The 17316-nt window shown below is 36.9% G+C and overlaps 1 protein-coding gene across 1 annotated transcript; it reads left to right on the forward strand.

Annotated features, from left to right (window-relative positions):
• Window positions 1-8: 8 nt before the first annotated feature.
• On the forward strand, window positions 9-16903 carry LOC124451045. Its single transcript, XM_047001679.1, has 15 exons — window positions 9-277; window positions 1617-1954; window positions 2505-2648; window positions 5145-5235; window positions 7051-7988; window positions 9424-9727; window positions 10049-10176; window positions 11310-11896; window positions 12558-12624; window positions 12708-12818; window positions 13257-13476; window positions 14306-14493; window positions 15036-15165; window positions 15529-15778; window positions 16562-16903. Exons 1-15 carry the CDS (start codon window positions 37-39, stop codon window positions 16611-16613), a joined length of 3789 nt encoding a protein of 1262 aa, XP_046857635.1. The 5' UTR covers window positions 9-36; the 3' UTR covers window positions 16614-16903.
• The last annotated feature ends 413 nt before the right edge of the window (window positions 16904-17316 follow it).

Genomic DNA, 17316 nt, shown 5'->3' on the forward strand with positions numbered 1-17316 from the left:
GTGGGTTTCGGTGGTACTTTGGTGCTTATCGTAGAGATGGCTTGGCGAACGTACAATGATTCGAACGAAGAGATGGTGAAAAATTTCAAACAAATGTCCATCATTTCGAGTAAACAAGTTGAAGATGCATTTCTTAACGTGCCGAGAGCCGCGTTCTTGCCGGAATTTTTACACGACGAGGCGTACGCCGATTATCCAGTTCGCGGGGATGATCATCTGCACATGAGCGCACCACACATGTACGCCACAGTTCTTGAAGCTTTAAACATGAAGGAAGGTATGTTAATACAGCTAAAATATCCCTTCACCTGTGTACAACAGTTCAAGATAATGATACGTTTATACAATGTATGACCAGGAAGGAATCGCGTGATGGTCGTTTGACTTTATTTCATTCCAGATTACACGCAATAAAACTAGAAATTTCTCATGAAAACGCCCAGTTTCTTAAACAAACATAAGTTAAATAGTACTGAATCAGTTTGATATTTTTCTACTTTGGAATGAGTGGGTGATTTTCCCTTTTATATCACCTGACGATGGGGAATTTATCAACACAAGCGCTTCCTCTTTAATTTATGTGTTGTTCCTACAAAATGTATAACTTATAACCCCATTTTGCTAAGAAGTTTCAAGTTTGTATCTACCCGGTTAGATATTGTAATATTGTCTCTTTTGCCAACAGAACACATGTTTCTACGTAAGTCTTGTATCAGCCTGTAACCTTTACTATTCATAGTAAATAATAATGGAGCTTTTTTTTGAATTCTTTAAGAACAGTAAATTCTTGCCCATTGTTTCTTTAACCTTCTCAAACCATTACCATTGTGACAAGGTTTATTTACCATTCATTATTTGTCGATCAAGAGTATTTCACCAATAAACATGTTTCAAAATACCATGAAAAAATCATTAGACACACTGCAAATTGTACTGTTCTAAAGTGTTTTTGATTTGCAAATTTTTAATTGGCTAAGCCAGAGGTTTGCTACTGTTTCTCTTGTTGAAAATTGCCAATTTTGTTCCATAGATAACATAATTAAGCAATATTTTGGAGATTCAGCCATTTTTTTGAAGATGTATTTGTTTTCTTGTACAACAACTTTATTTCCGACGTACATAGTATATAAAAAAAAACAAGTGGAAGGTTTACAGATATTGATTTAAATGATATGCTTATTATAATTAGAAAAGAAAAACACAATTTAGGTGTTTCACTAAAACATTACTCGAAATAAGCTGAATGAACTTATTATTAATGTGATATTTGTGAATAGCGAGTGTGGCATTAATTGATTTTTGACTCTGAAGATGACTACCACTAAGGTTGTCGAAACATCAGTCAACAACAACAAAAACAGTCCTTCTCAGGACTATACCAAACTGGACAATCTACATTTACAAACATGTAACGATACTCCCGGGTTCAAACCATTTACTTTATTAATTGATTCATTGCAACACTTATAACAGCACTTGGCATTACATGTTACTCAATTTTTACAATTGCTAAATGACTTGTTTTGTTTTAAAAAAAGGACTCGTGAAATTAGTGACTTCACACACAATTTAGTGCGCAATGGTAATCATCAGTAATTTCCAACTTTCATAACTAGGAATGTCCTTTTTGAATATCGGCAGTGGCACGGGATACTTCTCCATGTTGGCTGGGTACATTGTAGGATCCAAAGGGTTAAACCATGGCATAGAACTACGTGGCAACCTTGTAGAACATGCCAATGATTGCTGCGAAGAATTCTTCACCTACTTTCCCAAGCTAAAGAAGACCATATGCTTCCCACAATTCATTGCTGGGAATTGTTTCCACGTGGACCAGACTGCCTTTAAGTATGACCGTGTATATTGTGGAGCGGCGTGCCCTAGGGAGAAATTTGATTTCTTATTAGAATTACTGAAACCAGATGGTCTCGTTATTGTACCTACAGGAAATAAAGTAAGTTGATGACCTGTTGTTTATTGTTGTAGATATAAGTGCAATTGTTCCTCTATTTAACCCCCTAGGGTTTCATTGTCTGTGCAGCTATTCAAGTGTGGGGTTATTAGAAAGGCAAGGCTGGGTACTAATTCTATTTTTATACAAATTTTCTATCTGCATCATTCAGTATCAACTTGTATTTATCAAAATACCCAATGCAGTAAGTGCATAAGTGCATTTTCAAAAACAAAAAACCCAAACACATGATTTTCATTTTGTTTTGAAATTTTTAGTTTGATTTTTGTAAGAGTAAATTTGAAACAAATAAATGCTTATGTCAACGAACAGAGTTCATATAGTATTTCATGATGATTTCATCAAGATATTGACTTCTCAGTGCTTTATCAATTTCCAGAAGGTGAAGGAGAAATAGAGGCTCTGGGTTTTATTTTTTTGTTTTGTCTACCTTTCAAATGGGGCATTATCAGCAGGGGGCAAATAGTGGAAACACAGTAATTGCATTGTTAGAATGTCATTGCAACTCAATATTTGTTGATTTTTCTTATAGCTTCTGAAACTTGAGCGACATCCGAACTCCGGTACGAACGAGAAAGTTCTAAGTGATGTGTGTTTTGAATCACTTGTTTTACCTGAAGATGGAGAAAGTTTCATGAAACTGAGATTTACTTACTCCAAACAGAAAGCCAAGAAGGTAAACACAATAAGTTAACCTAAATAGCTACTCCTTTTTAAAAAACTACATTGTTTAAAATGATCTCAGATTCTTTGCATTTCATGTGTGGTCAATGATTTATAATCATTGATCTTAGTAGCCTGCATTCGGGTTCATCTCCATTACAAAGAATTCGTCTTTTTGTTTCGTTGATGTGTATATTACACGGATCACGCATCCCAAATTATATTTGAAGCTTTAAAAGACAACAGATCACTTTGTTGAACTGTCCCATTTTACAAAGCTAACACAACGTATTTAAATTGGTTGTAGTGAAAGAGTGTGTACAAGTGTATGTTATTGTGCTTAGACAAAACTGTCACGATTTCGCTGAAGCCAATTGTAGGAAATATTCATAGTTACATGTTTGTAAATGTAGATCGTCCAGGTTGGTATAGTCCTGAGAAGGACTGTTTTTGTTGTTGTTGACTGACGTTTCGACAACCTTAGCGGTAGTCATCTTCAGAGTCAAATGAAGAGTAAACGTCAGGTTAGCCGTATTTGTTATCTGGTTCTTTGGCTAACACGGCTAACCTGACGTTTACTCCTCATTTGACTGTGAAGATGACTACGCTAAGGTTGTCGAAACGTCAGTCAACAACAACAAAAACAGGACTATACCAACCTGGACGATCTACATTTACAAACATGTAACGATACTCCCGGGTTCAAACCATTTACTTTAAAATATTTATAGTGTTGTTAGAACGCGCTTGTGTCAAACTGTGTCGATTTCAACATTTTTCTCACGATAGATTGTTCGTGTTTTGGTCTTAAAGTAAGCTTCTTCCTCTAATTTCTCCCAAAATTCATCTCCATTACCAAGAATTCGTCTTTTTGTTTCATTGATGTGTATATTACACGGATCACGCATCCTGAATTATATTTGAAGCTTTAAAAGACAATAGATCACTTTATTGAACTGTCCCATTTTACAAAGCTAACACAACGTATTTAAATTGGTTGTAGTGAAAGAGTGTGTAGAAGTGTATGTTATTATGCTTAGACAAAACTGTCACGATTTCGCTAAAGCCAATTGTAGAAAATATTTATAGTTACATGTTTGTAAATGTAGATCGTCCAGGTTGGTATAGTCCTGAGAAGGACTGTTTTTGTTGTTGTTGACTGACGTTTCGACAACCTTAGCGGTAGTCATCTTCAGAGTCAAATGAAGAGTAAACGTCAGGTTAGCCGTATTTGTTATCTGGTTCTTTGGCTAACACGGCTAACCTGACGTTTACTCCTCATTTGACTGTGAAGATGACTACGCTAAGGTTGTCGAAACGTCAGTCAACAACAACAACAACAGGACTATACCAACCTGGACGATCTACATTTACAAACATGTAACGATACTCCCGGGTTCAAACCATTTACTTTAAAATATTTATAGTGTTGTTTAGCATGCACTTGTGTCAAACTGTGTCGGTTTCAACATTTTTGCTCACAATAGATTGTTCGTGTTTTGGTCTTAAAGGAAGCTTCTTCCTCTAATTTCTCCCAAAATTCTTCGCTACTGTTGCTAATATCAGTTTATAACATATTTCTTATTTCTCGGAAGTGGTATGCTCTTTACTCCGTGTGGAGAGGTGGCGTCTGGTTTTGCCAATGTAGCGAGAATTACATCCCGCACAAGAGAATTCGTAAACCAACTCGACCTAAAAAAATTCATCGACATTCTAAAACGTAACTCATACGCCTTGCATTTCATAAACCAAGTAATAAAAACATGTAACAACGACACTAACTCTAATACAACTGACAATGAACAAGACCACACACAAGCCAAACCTCGAATCCATTACTTCAAGCTACCTTACATTGGCCACTACTTACAAATCACGAAATGAAAACTACATAACTTGGTCAGACATTACTGCACAAACTTAGACATAAAACCTGTATTCTCTTCTTTTAAAATCAAAAATTTCTTCCGCTTCAAAGACCCCATATTTCTTATTTAAGTGGAACAGTTCAGCATAACGCTGCGTGTAATTGGTTGGCTTCAAAACTTAGCATTTCTCTTCTTGGGAATGCAAGACCGTGCAATATGCATATTCTATACGTTTCTCTGTCCGTGCTTTTGTTTCAGAGGGTTGGGGATGAGTAGGAGAGTATGCTGCTAGAAGCAATTTTATTTTATGTCATCTGTAGCATTAAAGTAAGTGGTTTGAACCCGGGAGTATCGTATCGTTACATGTTTGTAGATGTAGATCATCCAGGTTGGTATAGTCCTGAGAAGGAGTCATTTGACTCTGAAGATGACTAGCGCCAAGGTTGTCGAAACGTCAGTCAACAACAACAAAAACATTCCTTCTCAGGACTCTACCAACCTGGACGATCTACATCTACAAACATCTGTAGCATTGCTGTATAAATTCCTTGTTAGTTAGGTGTATTGAAGGATATTGAGGTTCTATCATTGTAATCGATGTACATTTTTTACGACTTTTGAACAAATGTTGTTGATCGTAGATTAAAGTCTATCCATGTCCTGGTTTGTTGATCCCAAAGACGGCGGCAAGAAAAACTTTGTCAAGAATGAGAGCACTTCAAGATGTTATAGGTAATCTTTATTGAAAATCTTCACTTATCAGGAGTGATCTGTTGTTGAAACTGGAGTCCTTATATACTCCAGTCTAGTTTCTTCATCAGGAGTGATCTGATGTTAAAACTTGAGTTCTTATATACTCCAGTCTAGTGTCTTCATCACGAGTGATCTGATGTTAAAACTTGAGTTCTTATATATTCCAGTCTAGTGTCTTCATCAGGAGTGATCTGATGTTGAAACTTGAGTTCTTATATATTCCAGTCTAGTGTCTTCATCAGGAGTGATCTGATGTTAAAACTTGAGTTCTTATATACTCCAGTCTAGTGTCTTCATCACGAGTGATCTGATGTTAAAACTTGAGTTCTTATATACTCCAGTCTAGTGTCTTCATCACGAGTGATCTGATGTTAAAACTTGAGTTCTTATATATTCCAGTCTAGTGTCTTCATCAGGAGTGATCTGATGTTAAAACTTGAGTTCTTATATATTCCAGTCTAGTGTCTTCATCAGGAGTGATCTGATGTTAAAACTTGAGTTCTTATATATTCCAGTCTAGTGTCTTCATCATGCAGGAGTGATCTGATGTTAAAACTTGAGTTTTTATATATTCCAGTCTAGTGTCTTCATCAGGAGTGATCTGATGTTGAAACTTGAGTTCTTATATATTCCAGTCTAGTGTCTTCATCAGGAGTGATCTGATGTTAAAACTTGAGTTCTTATATACTCCAGTCTAGTGTCTTCATCAGGAGTGATCTGATGTTAAAACTTGAGTTCTTATATATTCCAGTCTAGTGTCTTCATCAGGAGTGATCTGATGTTGAAACTTGAGTTCTTATATATTCCAGTCTAGTGTCTTCATCAGGAGTGATCTGATGTTGAAACTTGAGTTCTTATATACTCCAGTCTAGTGTCTTCATCAGGAGTGATCTGATGTTAAAACTTGAGTTCTTATATATTCCAGTCTAGTGTCTTCATCAGGAGTGATCTGATGTTAAAACTTGAGTTCTTATATATTCCAGTCTAGTGTCTTCATCAGGAGTGATCTGATGTTAAAACTTGAGTTCTTATATATTCCAGTCTAGTGTCTTCATCAGGGAGTGATCTGATGTTAAAACTTGAGTTCTTATATATTCCAGTCTAGTGTCTTCATCAGAGTGATCTGATGTTAAAACTTGAGTTTTATATATTCCAGTCTAGTGTCTTCATCATGCAGGAGTGATCTGATGTTGAAACTTGAGTTCTTATATATTCCAGTCTAGTGTCTTCATCAGGAGTGATCTGATGTTAAAACTTGAGTTCTTATATACTCCAGTCTAGTGTCTTCATCAGGAGTGATCTGATGTTAAAACTTGAGTTCTTATATATTCCAGTCTAGTGTCTTCATCAGGAGTGATCTGATGTTGAAACTTGAGTTCTTATATATTCCAGTCTAGTGTCTTCATCAGGAGTGATCTGATGTTGAAACTTGAGTTCTTATATACTCCAGTCTAGTGTCTTCATCAGGAGTGATCTGATGTTAAAACTTGAGTTCTTATATATTCCAGTCTAGTGTCTTCATCAGGAGTGATCTGATGTTAAAACTTGAGTTCTTATATATTCCAGTCTAGTGTCTTCATCACGAGTGATCTGATGTTAAAACTTGAGTTCTTATATATTCCAGTCTAGTGTCTTCATCATGCAGGAGTGATCTGATGTTAAAACTTGAGTTCTTATATATTCAGTCTAGTGTCTTCATCAGGAGTGATCTGATGTTGAACTTGAGTCCTTATACACTCTGGACTAGAGACTTCATCAGAAGTGATCAATTTTTCCAATTCTTTTGTATTTTAGATTCTCTCACACGTTTTGGTCGTATTCCAAAATCATTTACTTATGTCCCTTCATTTGCTCAACTTTCACAACTAGCGCATGCTTCAAAATCGTCATCGAAACTCCACCTGTCGTCTCAAGATGCGGTCGACGAAACAGTAAACTTTTTCAACAAGAAAACGAGAGATTCGCATACGTCGAAATCTGCTAAAGCGCTTTCAAGACACGGTGAGAACATTTGGAACGAACTTCAGGATGATTTAATATGGGAAAATGTCGTTAACTTCACCTATTCGCTTTGTCGTCCTACTGACAACATCGAGGAACACGTTGAGAAATGCTTTCAATTGTACACCAAGGTTAAGAAAAGACCTTTTGGTAAGAAACAACGTCTCTCGAAAGAAAACGATTTGCTTTCAAACTTAAAAATTGTGTCAATGTCCGATAATGGACTGAAACGAATAGATACTTCAACACAGACTGCGTCGTCCAAGTCCGCAGCAAGATACTCTCGACCCTCGAGTGCCACAGATTTGGAAATTTCTAGGGTCTTCGAAGAGTTAGAAGCTTGTGGAAATATGCTCGATTTAACGCAGAAAACCATGAGTATTAAAGAAAATTTTTCACATTTAGAGGTTATTGACAGCGAAAAGTCACATAAGGACATCTTGAAATTTGTTCCTCGTGATTACGGTATAGCTAAATCAGAGTCTTCCTCGTTAAACCTCGTCTTCCTCGGAAAACAATTGAAAACTTTAGAGATGAATCCGAGTAGGCAGACTGTGAAGTTGCCGTGTATTGGGGGAAAAGGCGGTTTGCGTGCTATAAGTGTCGATTTGAATCTGACCAATGAACTTCAAGTTTTGCCGAGTTGCAATTGGTCATGTGACGAAGATACGGAACTTGTTCAATTTCTCGTGAATTCTCATGGTGGGGCAACGAGTAAAATGAATGGCAAGGTATTTAGTTTATTTATTTTTATTGGTTATTTTTTTCTGTTTGTCTTTCATGGTCCTGGACCAGTTTTGTATGTATGTTGTATTGTCACCAACCACGGAGAAGTGTGTTATACTGTCATCAACCATAGAGAAGTGTATGTTATACTGTCATCAACCATAGAGAAGTGTATGTTATACTGTCATCAACCATAGAGAAGTGTATGTTATACTGTCATCAACCATAGAGAAGTGTATGTTATACTGTCATCAACCATAGAGAAGTGTATGTTATACTGTCATCAACCATAGAGAAGTGTATGTTATACTGTCATCAACCATAGAGAAGTGTATGTTATACTGTCATCAACCATAGAGAAGTGTATGTTATACTGTCATCAACCATAGAGAAGTGTATGTTATACTGTCATCAACCATAGAGAAGTGTAGGTTCTACTGTCATCGACCATAGAGAAGTGTATGTTTTACAGTCATCAACCATAGAGAAGTGTATGTTATACTGTCATCAACCATAGAGAAGTGTATGTTATACTGTCATCAACCATAGAGAAGTGTATGTTATACTATCATCAACCATAGAGAAGTGTACGTTATACTGTCATCAACCATAGAGAAGTGTATGTTATACTGTCATGAACCATAGAGAAGTGTTCTTTATACTGTCATCCACCATAGAGAAGTGTATGTTATACTGTCATCAACCATAGAGAAGTGTACGTTATACTGTCATCAACCATAGAGAAGTGTATGTTATACTGTCATCAACCATAGAGAAGCGTATGTTATACTGTCATCAACCATAGAGAAGTGTATGTTATACTGTCATCAACCATAGAGAAGTGTATGTTATACTGTCATCAACCATAGAGAAGTGTATGTTATACTGTCATCAACCATAGAGAAGTGTATGTTATACTGTCATCAACCATAGAGAAGTGTTCTTTATACTGTCATCAACCATAGAGAAGTGTATGTTATACTGTCATCAACCATAGAGAAGTGTACGTTATACTGTCATCAACCATAGAGAAGCGTATGTTATACTGTCATCAACCATAGAGAAGTGTATGTTATACTGTCATCAACCATAGAGAAGTGTTCTTTATACTGTCATCAACCATAGAGAAGTGTATGTTATACTGTCATCAACCATAGAGAAGTGTATGTTATACTGTCATCAACCATAGAGAAGTGTATGTTATACTGTCATCAACCATAGAGAAGTGTACGTTATACTGTCATCAACCATAGAGAAGTGTATGTTATACTGTCATCAACCATAGAGAAGTGTACGTTATACTGTCATCAACCATAGAGAAGCGTATGTTATACTGTCATCAACCATAGAGAAGCGTATGTTATAGTGTCTTCAACCTTCGAGTATATTTTTCGTCCTCCGTCATACACAAGTTTCAACAAATTTTTATCTTTTTTTCAGTGTCAATTAAAACACATCTCTGTGTTTCCTACATTATTTACTCAAACAAGCCTCGTGAGACACCCAAAGATATCTTCGTATCCACCAGAGTCCCTTACGTTTCGCGCTCTTGCTCTACTTCGTGTTGTTCACGTGATGGACTGCGTGATCCCGTTTCTTTGTAGTACCGCGCTCAATACCGATCTTAACGCCGCTTCTAATTCGGAAAGTTATCCTTCGTTATCCTTTACGGAGAATTCATTCAGTCCTTTTTCACCCAAAGATTCTTCTGTTGTCGAAGGCCATGACAATTACGAAGAAAATGGTTAGTTTTACTTAAATCTTTTACAAAAAGAACAGACTCTACACTATGTAAAATTATAAGAAATAAGATAACGTGTGTCAGTGTAGGTAGTGATAAATGAACAACAAAGAACGAGAACAGTCTTTACACTATCTAAAATATATAAGAAATAAGATAACGTGTGTCAGTGTAGGTAGTGATGAATGAACAACAGAGAACAAGAACAGTCTTTACACTGTCTAAAATATATAAGAAATAAAATAACGTATATCAGTTCTCACAAATCTCGAAATATTTTGTGAATGTTGCGTTTAATTTTCTTCCCAACAAATTTTATTTTAGATGATGTCCATTTCACGAGTGGGATGAAAAATATTGAAAAACGCAGAGAATGTTTAACGAAGAAACTTCATTTGAGACAAAACTTAACGCGACGTTTTAAAGAACAACAATCGCTAATCAAAAAACAGGTTAGTTAAATCTAAATACATGTTAGTTACGTCTGAAAACAGGTTAGTTAAATCTAAATACATGTTAGTTACGTCTAAAAACAGGTTAGTTAAATCTAAATACATGTTAGTTACGTCTAAAAACAGGTTAGTTAAATCTAAATACATGTTAGTTACGTCTGAAAACAGGTTAGTTAAATCTAAACACATGTTAGTTACGTCTGAAAACAGTTTAGTTAAATCTAAATACATGTTAGTTACGTCTGAAAACAGGTTAGTTAAATCTAAATACATGTTAGTTACGTCTGAAAACAGGTTAGTTAAATCTAAACACATGTTAGTTACGTCTGAAAACAGGTTAGTTAAATCTAAACACATGTTAGTTACGTCTGAAAACAGGTTAGTTAAATCTAAATACATGTTAGTTACGTCTGAAAACAGGTTAGTTAAATCTAAACACATGTTAGTTACGTCTGAAAACAGGTTAGTTAAATCTAAACACATGTTAGTTACGTCTGAAAACAGGTTAGTTAAATCTAAACACATGTTAGTTACGTCTGAAAACAGGTTAGTTAAATCTAAATACATGTTAGTTACGTCTGAAAACAGGTGAGTTGTGTTAATAACGCGTTGGGTATATCTGAATACTGGTTAGTTGTGTCTGAAAACAAGTTGGTTGTATTTAGAAACAGGTTAGTCTTATGTGAAAACAGGTTATTTTTATGTAAAAACAGGTTTGTTGCATCTAAAAACTGGTTGGTTACTTCTTAAAACGAGTTAGTGTCAAGCTGACTGTGGTATCTCAGATCTAAACAACCGATTGCATGAAATTGGTACTTCCTCCTATTATGTTCATTATATAACCTGCTTTTAGATACAGTTTCATCTACAAACTTTAAATCATTCGTGCTCTAACTTGACAAAAAACACTGTACCATGTAAACTTACGAACGAAAGCGTTGAGAGTGTTAACATTTTGTTCAATGTTTAAATATTTTCACCGACTGTCAGTTTGGGTAATGTGATATAAAACAGTTGCAAAATATCATTCATTTTTATGCGCTCACATTGTTCGTGTAATGAATGCTTCCCTACGAAAGCATAACAAAATGTACAAAATTTGTTCTCTCTCAAAACATATTCCCATCCTTCAGATGCAGCTATTCGACGAACAAAAGACGATGATGCATCGCATTGAAGCTCACTCGAAGCACTTGAGCCCACGGCAACTTGAGCAGCTGCGTGTCGTTCAAGAGCGTATCACCGAAAACAAGACTCAGCGTAATGATCTTTTTGAGAAACAAACGGAAATCTTACGGGAAAGCGAAAGCAACGAAGAGGAAATGGCAGCTCTTCAGAAACAGATGGAGTACTTAGAAAGGGAAGAGGAAAATTTTAAACAGTTTATGGGAAACCTAAATCGAATAAAACGCAAGACTGATCCACCTCGCAGAAGCATGCAGAGTTGCAAGCCGTATTTCTCGTGGACGCCCGACATCATCAAGAGCAAATCTAACTCTTGCTCCATTCTCTATAATTTGCGTTTCCTTTTGCCGCTGTCCAACCGTCGTGCGGGCATTTTAGCAGAACTGTTAAGAGCAACGGAGCAACCGCTGCCGGAACAAGTTCCCGTTGTTTACATCGATCGAAAGATGTCCGTCAAAGATCGACTCATGAATCCGAAAACATCAGTTTTTTATCAAATATTTGAGTCGTTGAAATCCGAAAATGTCAGTTTCAGGTTTGTGCAACGAAAGTTTTGTCTTTTACGTATGTTTTTACACAAATAGCAATAATGGCTGCAGTTTCCCAAAATATACAGTGTTGTTTGGTCTTCATCAAGATGATGGGGCTGTTTCTTTTGTTAAGCTAGTGTGAATAGCGATGTATTCTTAAGATATCGTACATGTTTATACCATTATAATACATTGAACGCTACCTGTAATAGAAAAGCCTGTTAATTGTTTGAAGCCAAATTTTACACCCAGACACGAGAAACAAACGAGGAAATTTTAATTTCAACCGTAATGTTTCGAATTTATTACTAATTCATCATCGGACTCCATTTACAAGCCGAGGCTCTACTTATGAAATGATACGGGTATGACACGAGAACGATATGCGTATGACACGAGAACGATACGCGTATTAAATAAAACGATATGCGTATGATACGAGAACGATACGCGTATCATACGCAAAATTATGTTAACAAATTCGCGAGCGGTACTATATGTGTGTTATTTCATCATTTCAAAGGAAGTACGGAAGTGTGAATTGGATGGAAGGACTTAGTTGATTGTTGAACAATAATCTTCTACTGTAGTTATTCGACTCGGTAATAATACGGCACTGTAGTGGGCTGGTCTGAAAAGTTTACAATTTTTACTTTATCCATTCAGGTGGAATAAAAGAAAATGCGATCAGTGGTGGGAAGTGAAATTTGTTGGAGAAGGAATAATTGATCAAGTAAGCGGAAGCACGGCTCATGTGTTGTTGACGTATTGTTTAACATTTCAATAGTTTTACGAATGTTCGTCCCAATTCTCTAGGGCGGTGGATTCCGTGACTCGTTATCGGAAGTATCTGATGAATTATGTCCTCCGGCTGAACTCAATACGAACAAAACTTTACCACTTTTGGTGAAAACTGTCAACAATCGGGTTCGTAAAGTAACTTTATCTTGAATTTCATATTTATGAATTCTCTTTTATTACCCTGTTACCCCCTTTTACTCACTTTACCCCTATGTAGCCCCCTTTTGCCTTTATTACCTCTTTTACTACTCCCATTTACTCCCTGTTATCCCTTATACCCCGGTGTTACCCCTTTTACTACTCCCATTTACTCCGTGTTATCCCCTATACCCCCTGTTACCCCTTTTTACCTATCTTTCTCATGGTCAACTGGGGCCTGAAACTGACAAAAAAATGTTGATAAAACGCCAGTACTTAGAACTGCTATTAAATAAGAAAAATCGCTACTATATCAGAATTGAGCACTTTACTTCAAAAGTACAACTACTTTGTCATGTTTACAGGTATATCATTCGTCATCGAGTCTAAATATTTTTCTCGAGAGTGTTTTAATTTAAATTTCAGGACAAGGTCGGAGATCATCGTGACTGCTTCGTGCCTAATCCCTCATGCCGAGACATGAAAGCGTTTCATTGGCTTGGTAGACTGATGGGAGCCGCGTATCGTAGTGACGAAAGTCTTGCGCTGTTTTTCCCGCCATATTTTTGGAAGCTGATCGTCAGCGAGCATGTCACGTGGCACAAAGATTTCGTTAACGTTGATGCATTAGCCGTGAATATGATAAGTGAGTCATAGTTTTTGTCGTTTGAAAACCCTGCTGACCGTGTCTGCTTTGTTTTCTCGGCTGAGTAATTTGTAAGATGAGAACGAGCCTCGAGTCTCTCCTGCGCAAACTCTCTAGATGTTATAACCTGCAGCGAAGCCAGCCTGCAAGTTTTTGGCCTGTTTTGGGATGTTTGTCTATGTAAATTGTGCTTTGTACAGTCCTCAGGAAGAATGTTTGTGTTCACTGTTCACTTATGTTTAGACGTCCTTAGCCGTGGACATCTTCAGAGTCAAGTAAAGATTATACATCATGTTCCGTGTTTTATTTTTATCTGGCTCATACGTCACAAATTATAACTTTGAAGATGACTACCTGTAAGATGGTGGAACGTCAGTCAACATCACCCATTGAACTAAAATACATGGAACGCTACCTGTAATACAAAACCCTAATAATTTTTTGAAGCCGTGATTTTACCCAAGACACGCGTGTGTAGTCAATCAATTATTACTCCGCGAGAGAATCTCGAAACACTAAACACGCGTGTCTGGGGTGAAATCTCGCGTGTCTGATGTAAGATTTGGCTTCAATTATTTGCTTCAGGTAGTGTTCCATGTATTTTAGTTCAATAATACCAACAACAACAGTCCTTCTCAGGACTTTACCAACCGTAGATAACCTACATCTTAAAACATTTAACCATACTCTTGTGTTCAAACCATTCATTTAGAAAACTTCATTGTTGCATTATTTTCAAAGGCGTTCCAACTTTTAACAAAGCAACTCCTTTCTATGTTTTCACTTTAATTACGTCCTATCTATGTCCGTCTGTTTTGTTCTTTCATAGATAACATTGAAGTTATAACGAAAAACGATTTTGAAACGCAGTTTGGCACCGATCTAGACTACACTACGGCTAACAGCGACGGTACCATAATTACTGTGAAACATTGTGATACTATGGTGAATTATGAATCGAGATTTGAGTATTGTGAACTTGTAAAGAAAGCGAGGATGATGGAGTCTTTGGAACAGGTCAAATTTCTTTTTATTGTTTCGTAAAAAGGTTTTAAAAAGTCGTTCGTTATCGACAATAGTTAGAGTTACAAACGTTCGCGTTTTGTTAAATCAAACGATTTCCCGTTGTCAATTCATTTTCGCTCCATGTAGACTGTCAATATGTATTTAACGCGTATTTAAAGTAGAATCTTGCATTCATCTTTGTTTTGGTCTTGTGTGAAAAGACTGGGACTAGATAGCTTGATACCTTCAATTTTTGGCGGGAATTAGCTGTTCAGCCAAAGGATCATCTTTGTAGAAAAATAACAACTGTGCGAATCAGTGTTATGTGGCAAAGTTCGTCAGAATTTTCAATGCTACAATGCGAGCTTTTCAGCGAAATTCTTGTTCATTTCTTTGGGAAATTTATTTCACTCGTTGCTTTTCCCGTGAATGGACACAAAATTATTTGTATTGTTGATGTGAAGAGTTGGTTTTTGTTTGCTTCGCTGTTGTTTATAATCTTTCGTCATTTTCAGCGATTTCTAATGTTTTGTTTTATTTATTTCCTCGTGTAGATCAAAGCCATCCGTAGTGGAATTCTTACCGTTATTCCTCAATCTTTACTTGAATTAATTACTTCACAAGAACTCGAGAAAGGAGTTTGTGGATTTACCGAAATATCTATGTCTTTACTCAAGGAGTCGAGTAAGATTTTATAATATTTTGATTTTGAAATGTTGGAAAAGGTTTGTGAAGGGCTGTCTTCCGTATATTCAACGATGTCCTCTGGTATCAGTCGCGGTTTTAGTATATCAAGTAAGATACCTCATAAAGACAGACTGGAGTTTATAAGAACTCAAGTTTCAACATCGGATCACTCCTGATGAAGACACTAGACTGGAGTATATAAGAACTCAAGTTTCAACATCAGATCACTCCTGATGAAGACACTAGACTGGAGTATATAAGGACTCAAGTTTCAACATCAGATCACTCCTGATGACGACAATAGAATCTCAATGATTAAAAATTCACTTTGCAAAATAATTCATTGCTCTGTATTTTTAGTTCATTATGGCGATGAGTTATCCTCAGACTCAGAATGCGTTCAACAATTGTGGAAGGTCCTAGAAAACTTCTCCTTGGACGATCGTAGTCGGTTCTTGCGTTTCGTCACCGGTCGTAAACGACTACCTGCATGCATTACTCTCTCGCAGATGTCTGGCGAGAAAGACACATTACCCGGGGCCTCAACCTGCGCGAGTACACTTATGCTACCATCTTACTCATCCGTGGAGGTTGCTGAAAAGAAATTAAGGTGATTCTGTAAATTTTTCTCTGATAGTTAAATCAGAGTTGCGAAACAAATCTACCATCCCTGAGGAAGCTACCCTTCGTTTAAAGAATGTGAGGATGGATCTAAGACTTTTTTGGGGGGGGGGTGTTCTAGTTCGGATTATATTTCAGTGGATACTTTGTCCCTGTACACTTACAGACATTTTCTTAAATCTTCTTTTATCCCATGTTTCTGGAATTGTCGAAAGTGTGCTCCATTAAACTCTTAAAGCGATGGATTTTGCTCGATTGCTTGGTATAATAATTTTTGTTTGAAATTTGACGTCCCTCCTGCACACCATCTGTTCTAAGCCAGGACGGGCGTGTGCCCTCCGCAACACCACCCCTCTCACTCACACACACACGGCTGTTATTTGACGCCCTTCCTGCACACCATCTGTTCTAAGCCAGGAGTGGCGGCTGTCCCTCCTGCACGTTCTAAGCCAGGGCGTGTGCCTCACTCTCACTCACACACGGCTGTTGATTTGACGCCCTTCAGCTGCGGGCTGTTCGCCCTCCTGCACCATCTGCTCTAAGCCAGGAGGGGCGTGTGCCCTCCGCAACACCACACTCACACACACACACGGCTGTTGATTTGACGCCCTTCCTGCGCACCATCTGTTCTAAGCCAAAACCGCGAATTAATCACATGAATGTAGCAAAGAAAACAATGTTGCTTCATTAATAAAGTTTGTATTTTGTTGTTTTGTATTTCGTCCAAAGTTTTAGTGTTGTATTAACGTTCATATTTTCAAACTTTTTCCAGGTATGCAATTTACAATTGCGTTGCCATCGATACAGACACGAGCCCATGGTAAGGTTGCACATCTCACGTGACCGCATTACGTCATCAAATGACTTCAGTTGCAGTGTAACTATACGCCTGTAATTCTACAAGACGATCCCTAGCAAAGTATATCCTTGTCAGTCAAGTAGGTTTAAGGATGATTTGATAAGATGAATGATTAAACTTTGACGTTTGAACTAAAATTCAAATCTTCGATGTTTTGTCACTTTGAAGTGATCAAATACCATATATGTGTATCGTATGAACATTTTGATATATAGCTGATGATTGCACTCTATTAAAAAATCTTTAAAAACGTGAGAGTTAGACTACTGACGTAGAACACTAGGATGGTATTGTAAAACTATGGCTGCTGTTCTACAAATGCTTGAACTTCATAGCGTTTGGAACAACACCATGTTTAGAAATTAGCTCAAGAACGGAACTGTTTAAATATGTGATGAAACATAGTCATAAACAAAGACGTTTTACAAAATCCTCAAGATATGAGCATTAAGAAAAAAAACAAGACACATCCAGAACCGTCCCTTTTTAGTATTAGGCGTGTTTATGCGTGTTTAATTCAGTATATTCAGTTTAGCCCAACTGATTTTCCGTGAAAGCAATTTACGCAAAGTCATTAAGCAATTTGCGTTCAAAGGAAATAAGTCGGCTGCAACTAAATATATGAATACCCCCCCCCCTTTCCCAATCAACACTCTCGGAATGGCTCT

This window comes from Xenia sp. Carnegie-2017, unplaced genomic scaffold, assembly GCF_021976095.1.
Source record: "Xenia sp. Carnegie-2017 unplaced genomic scaffold, XeniaSp_v1 HiC_scaffold_24, whole genome shotgun sequence".
Taxonomy (NCBI): domain Eukaryota; kingdom Metazoa; phylum Cnidaria; class Anthozoa; order Malacalcyonacea; family Xeniidae; genus Xenia; species Xenia sp. Carnegie-2017.

Coding starts and splice junctions, on each gene's coding strand:
- LOC124451045 (XM_047001679.1), top strand. CDS start 37: ATGGCTTGGCGAACGTACAATGATTCGAACGAAGAGATGGTGAAAAAT. Junction 2,649..5,144: donor CCAAACAGAAAGCCAAGAAG/GTAAACACAATA, acceptor TGTTGATCGTAG/ATTAAAGTCTATCCATGTCC. Junction 5,236..7,050: donor AGCACTTCAAGATGTTATAG/GTAATCTTTATT, acceptor TTTGTATTTTAG/ATTCTCTCACACGTTTTGGT.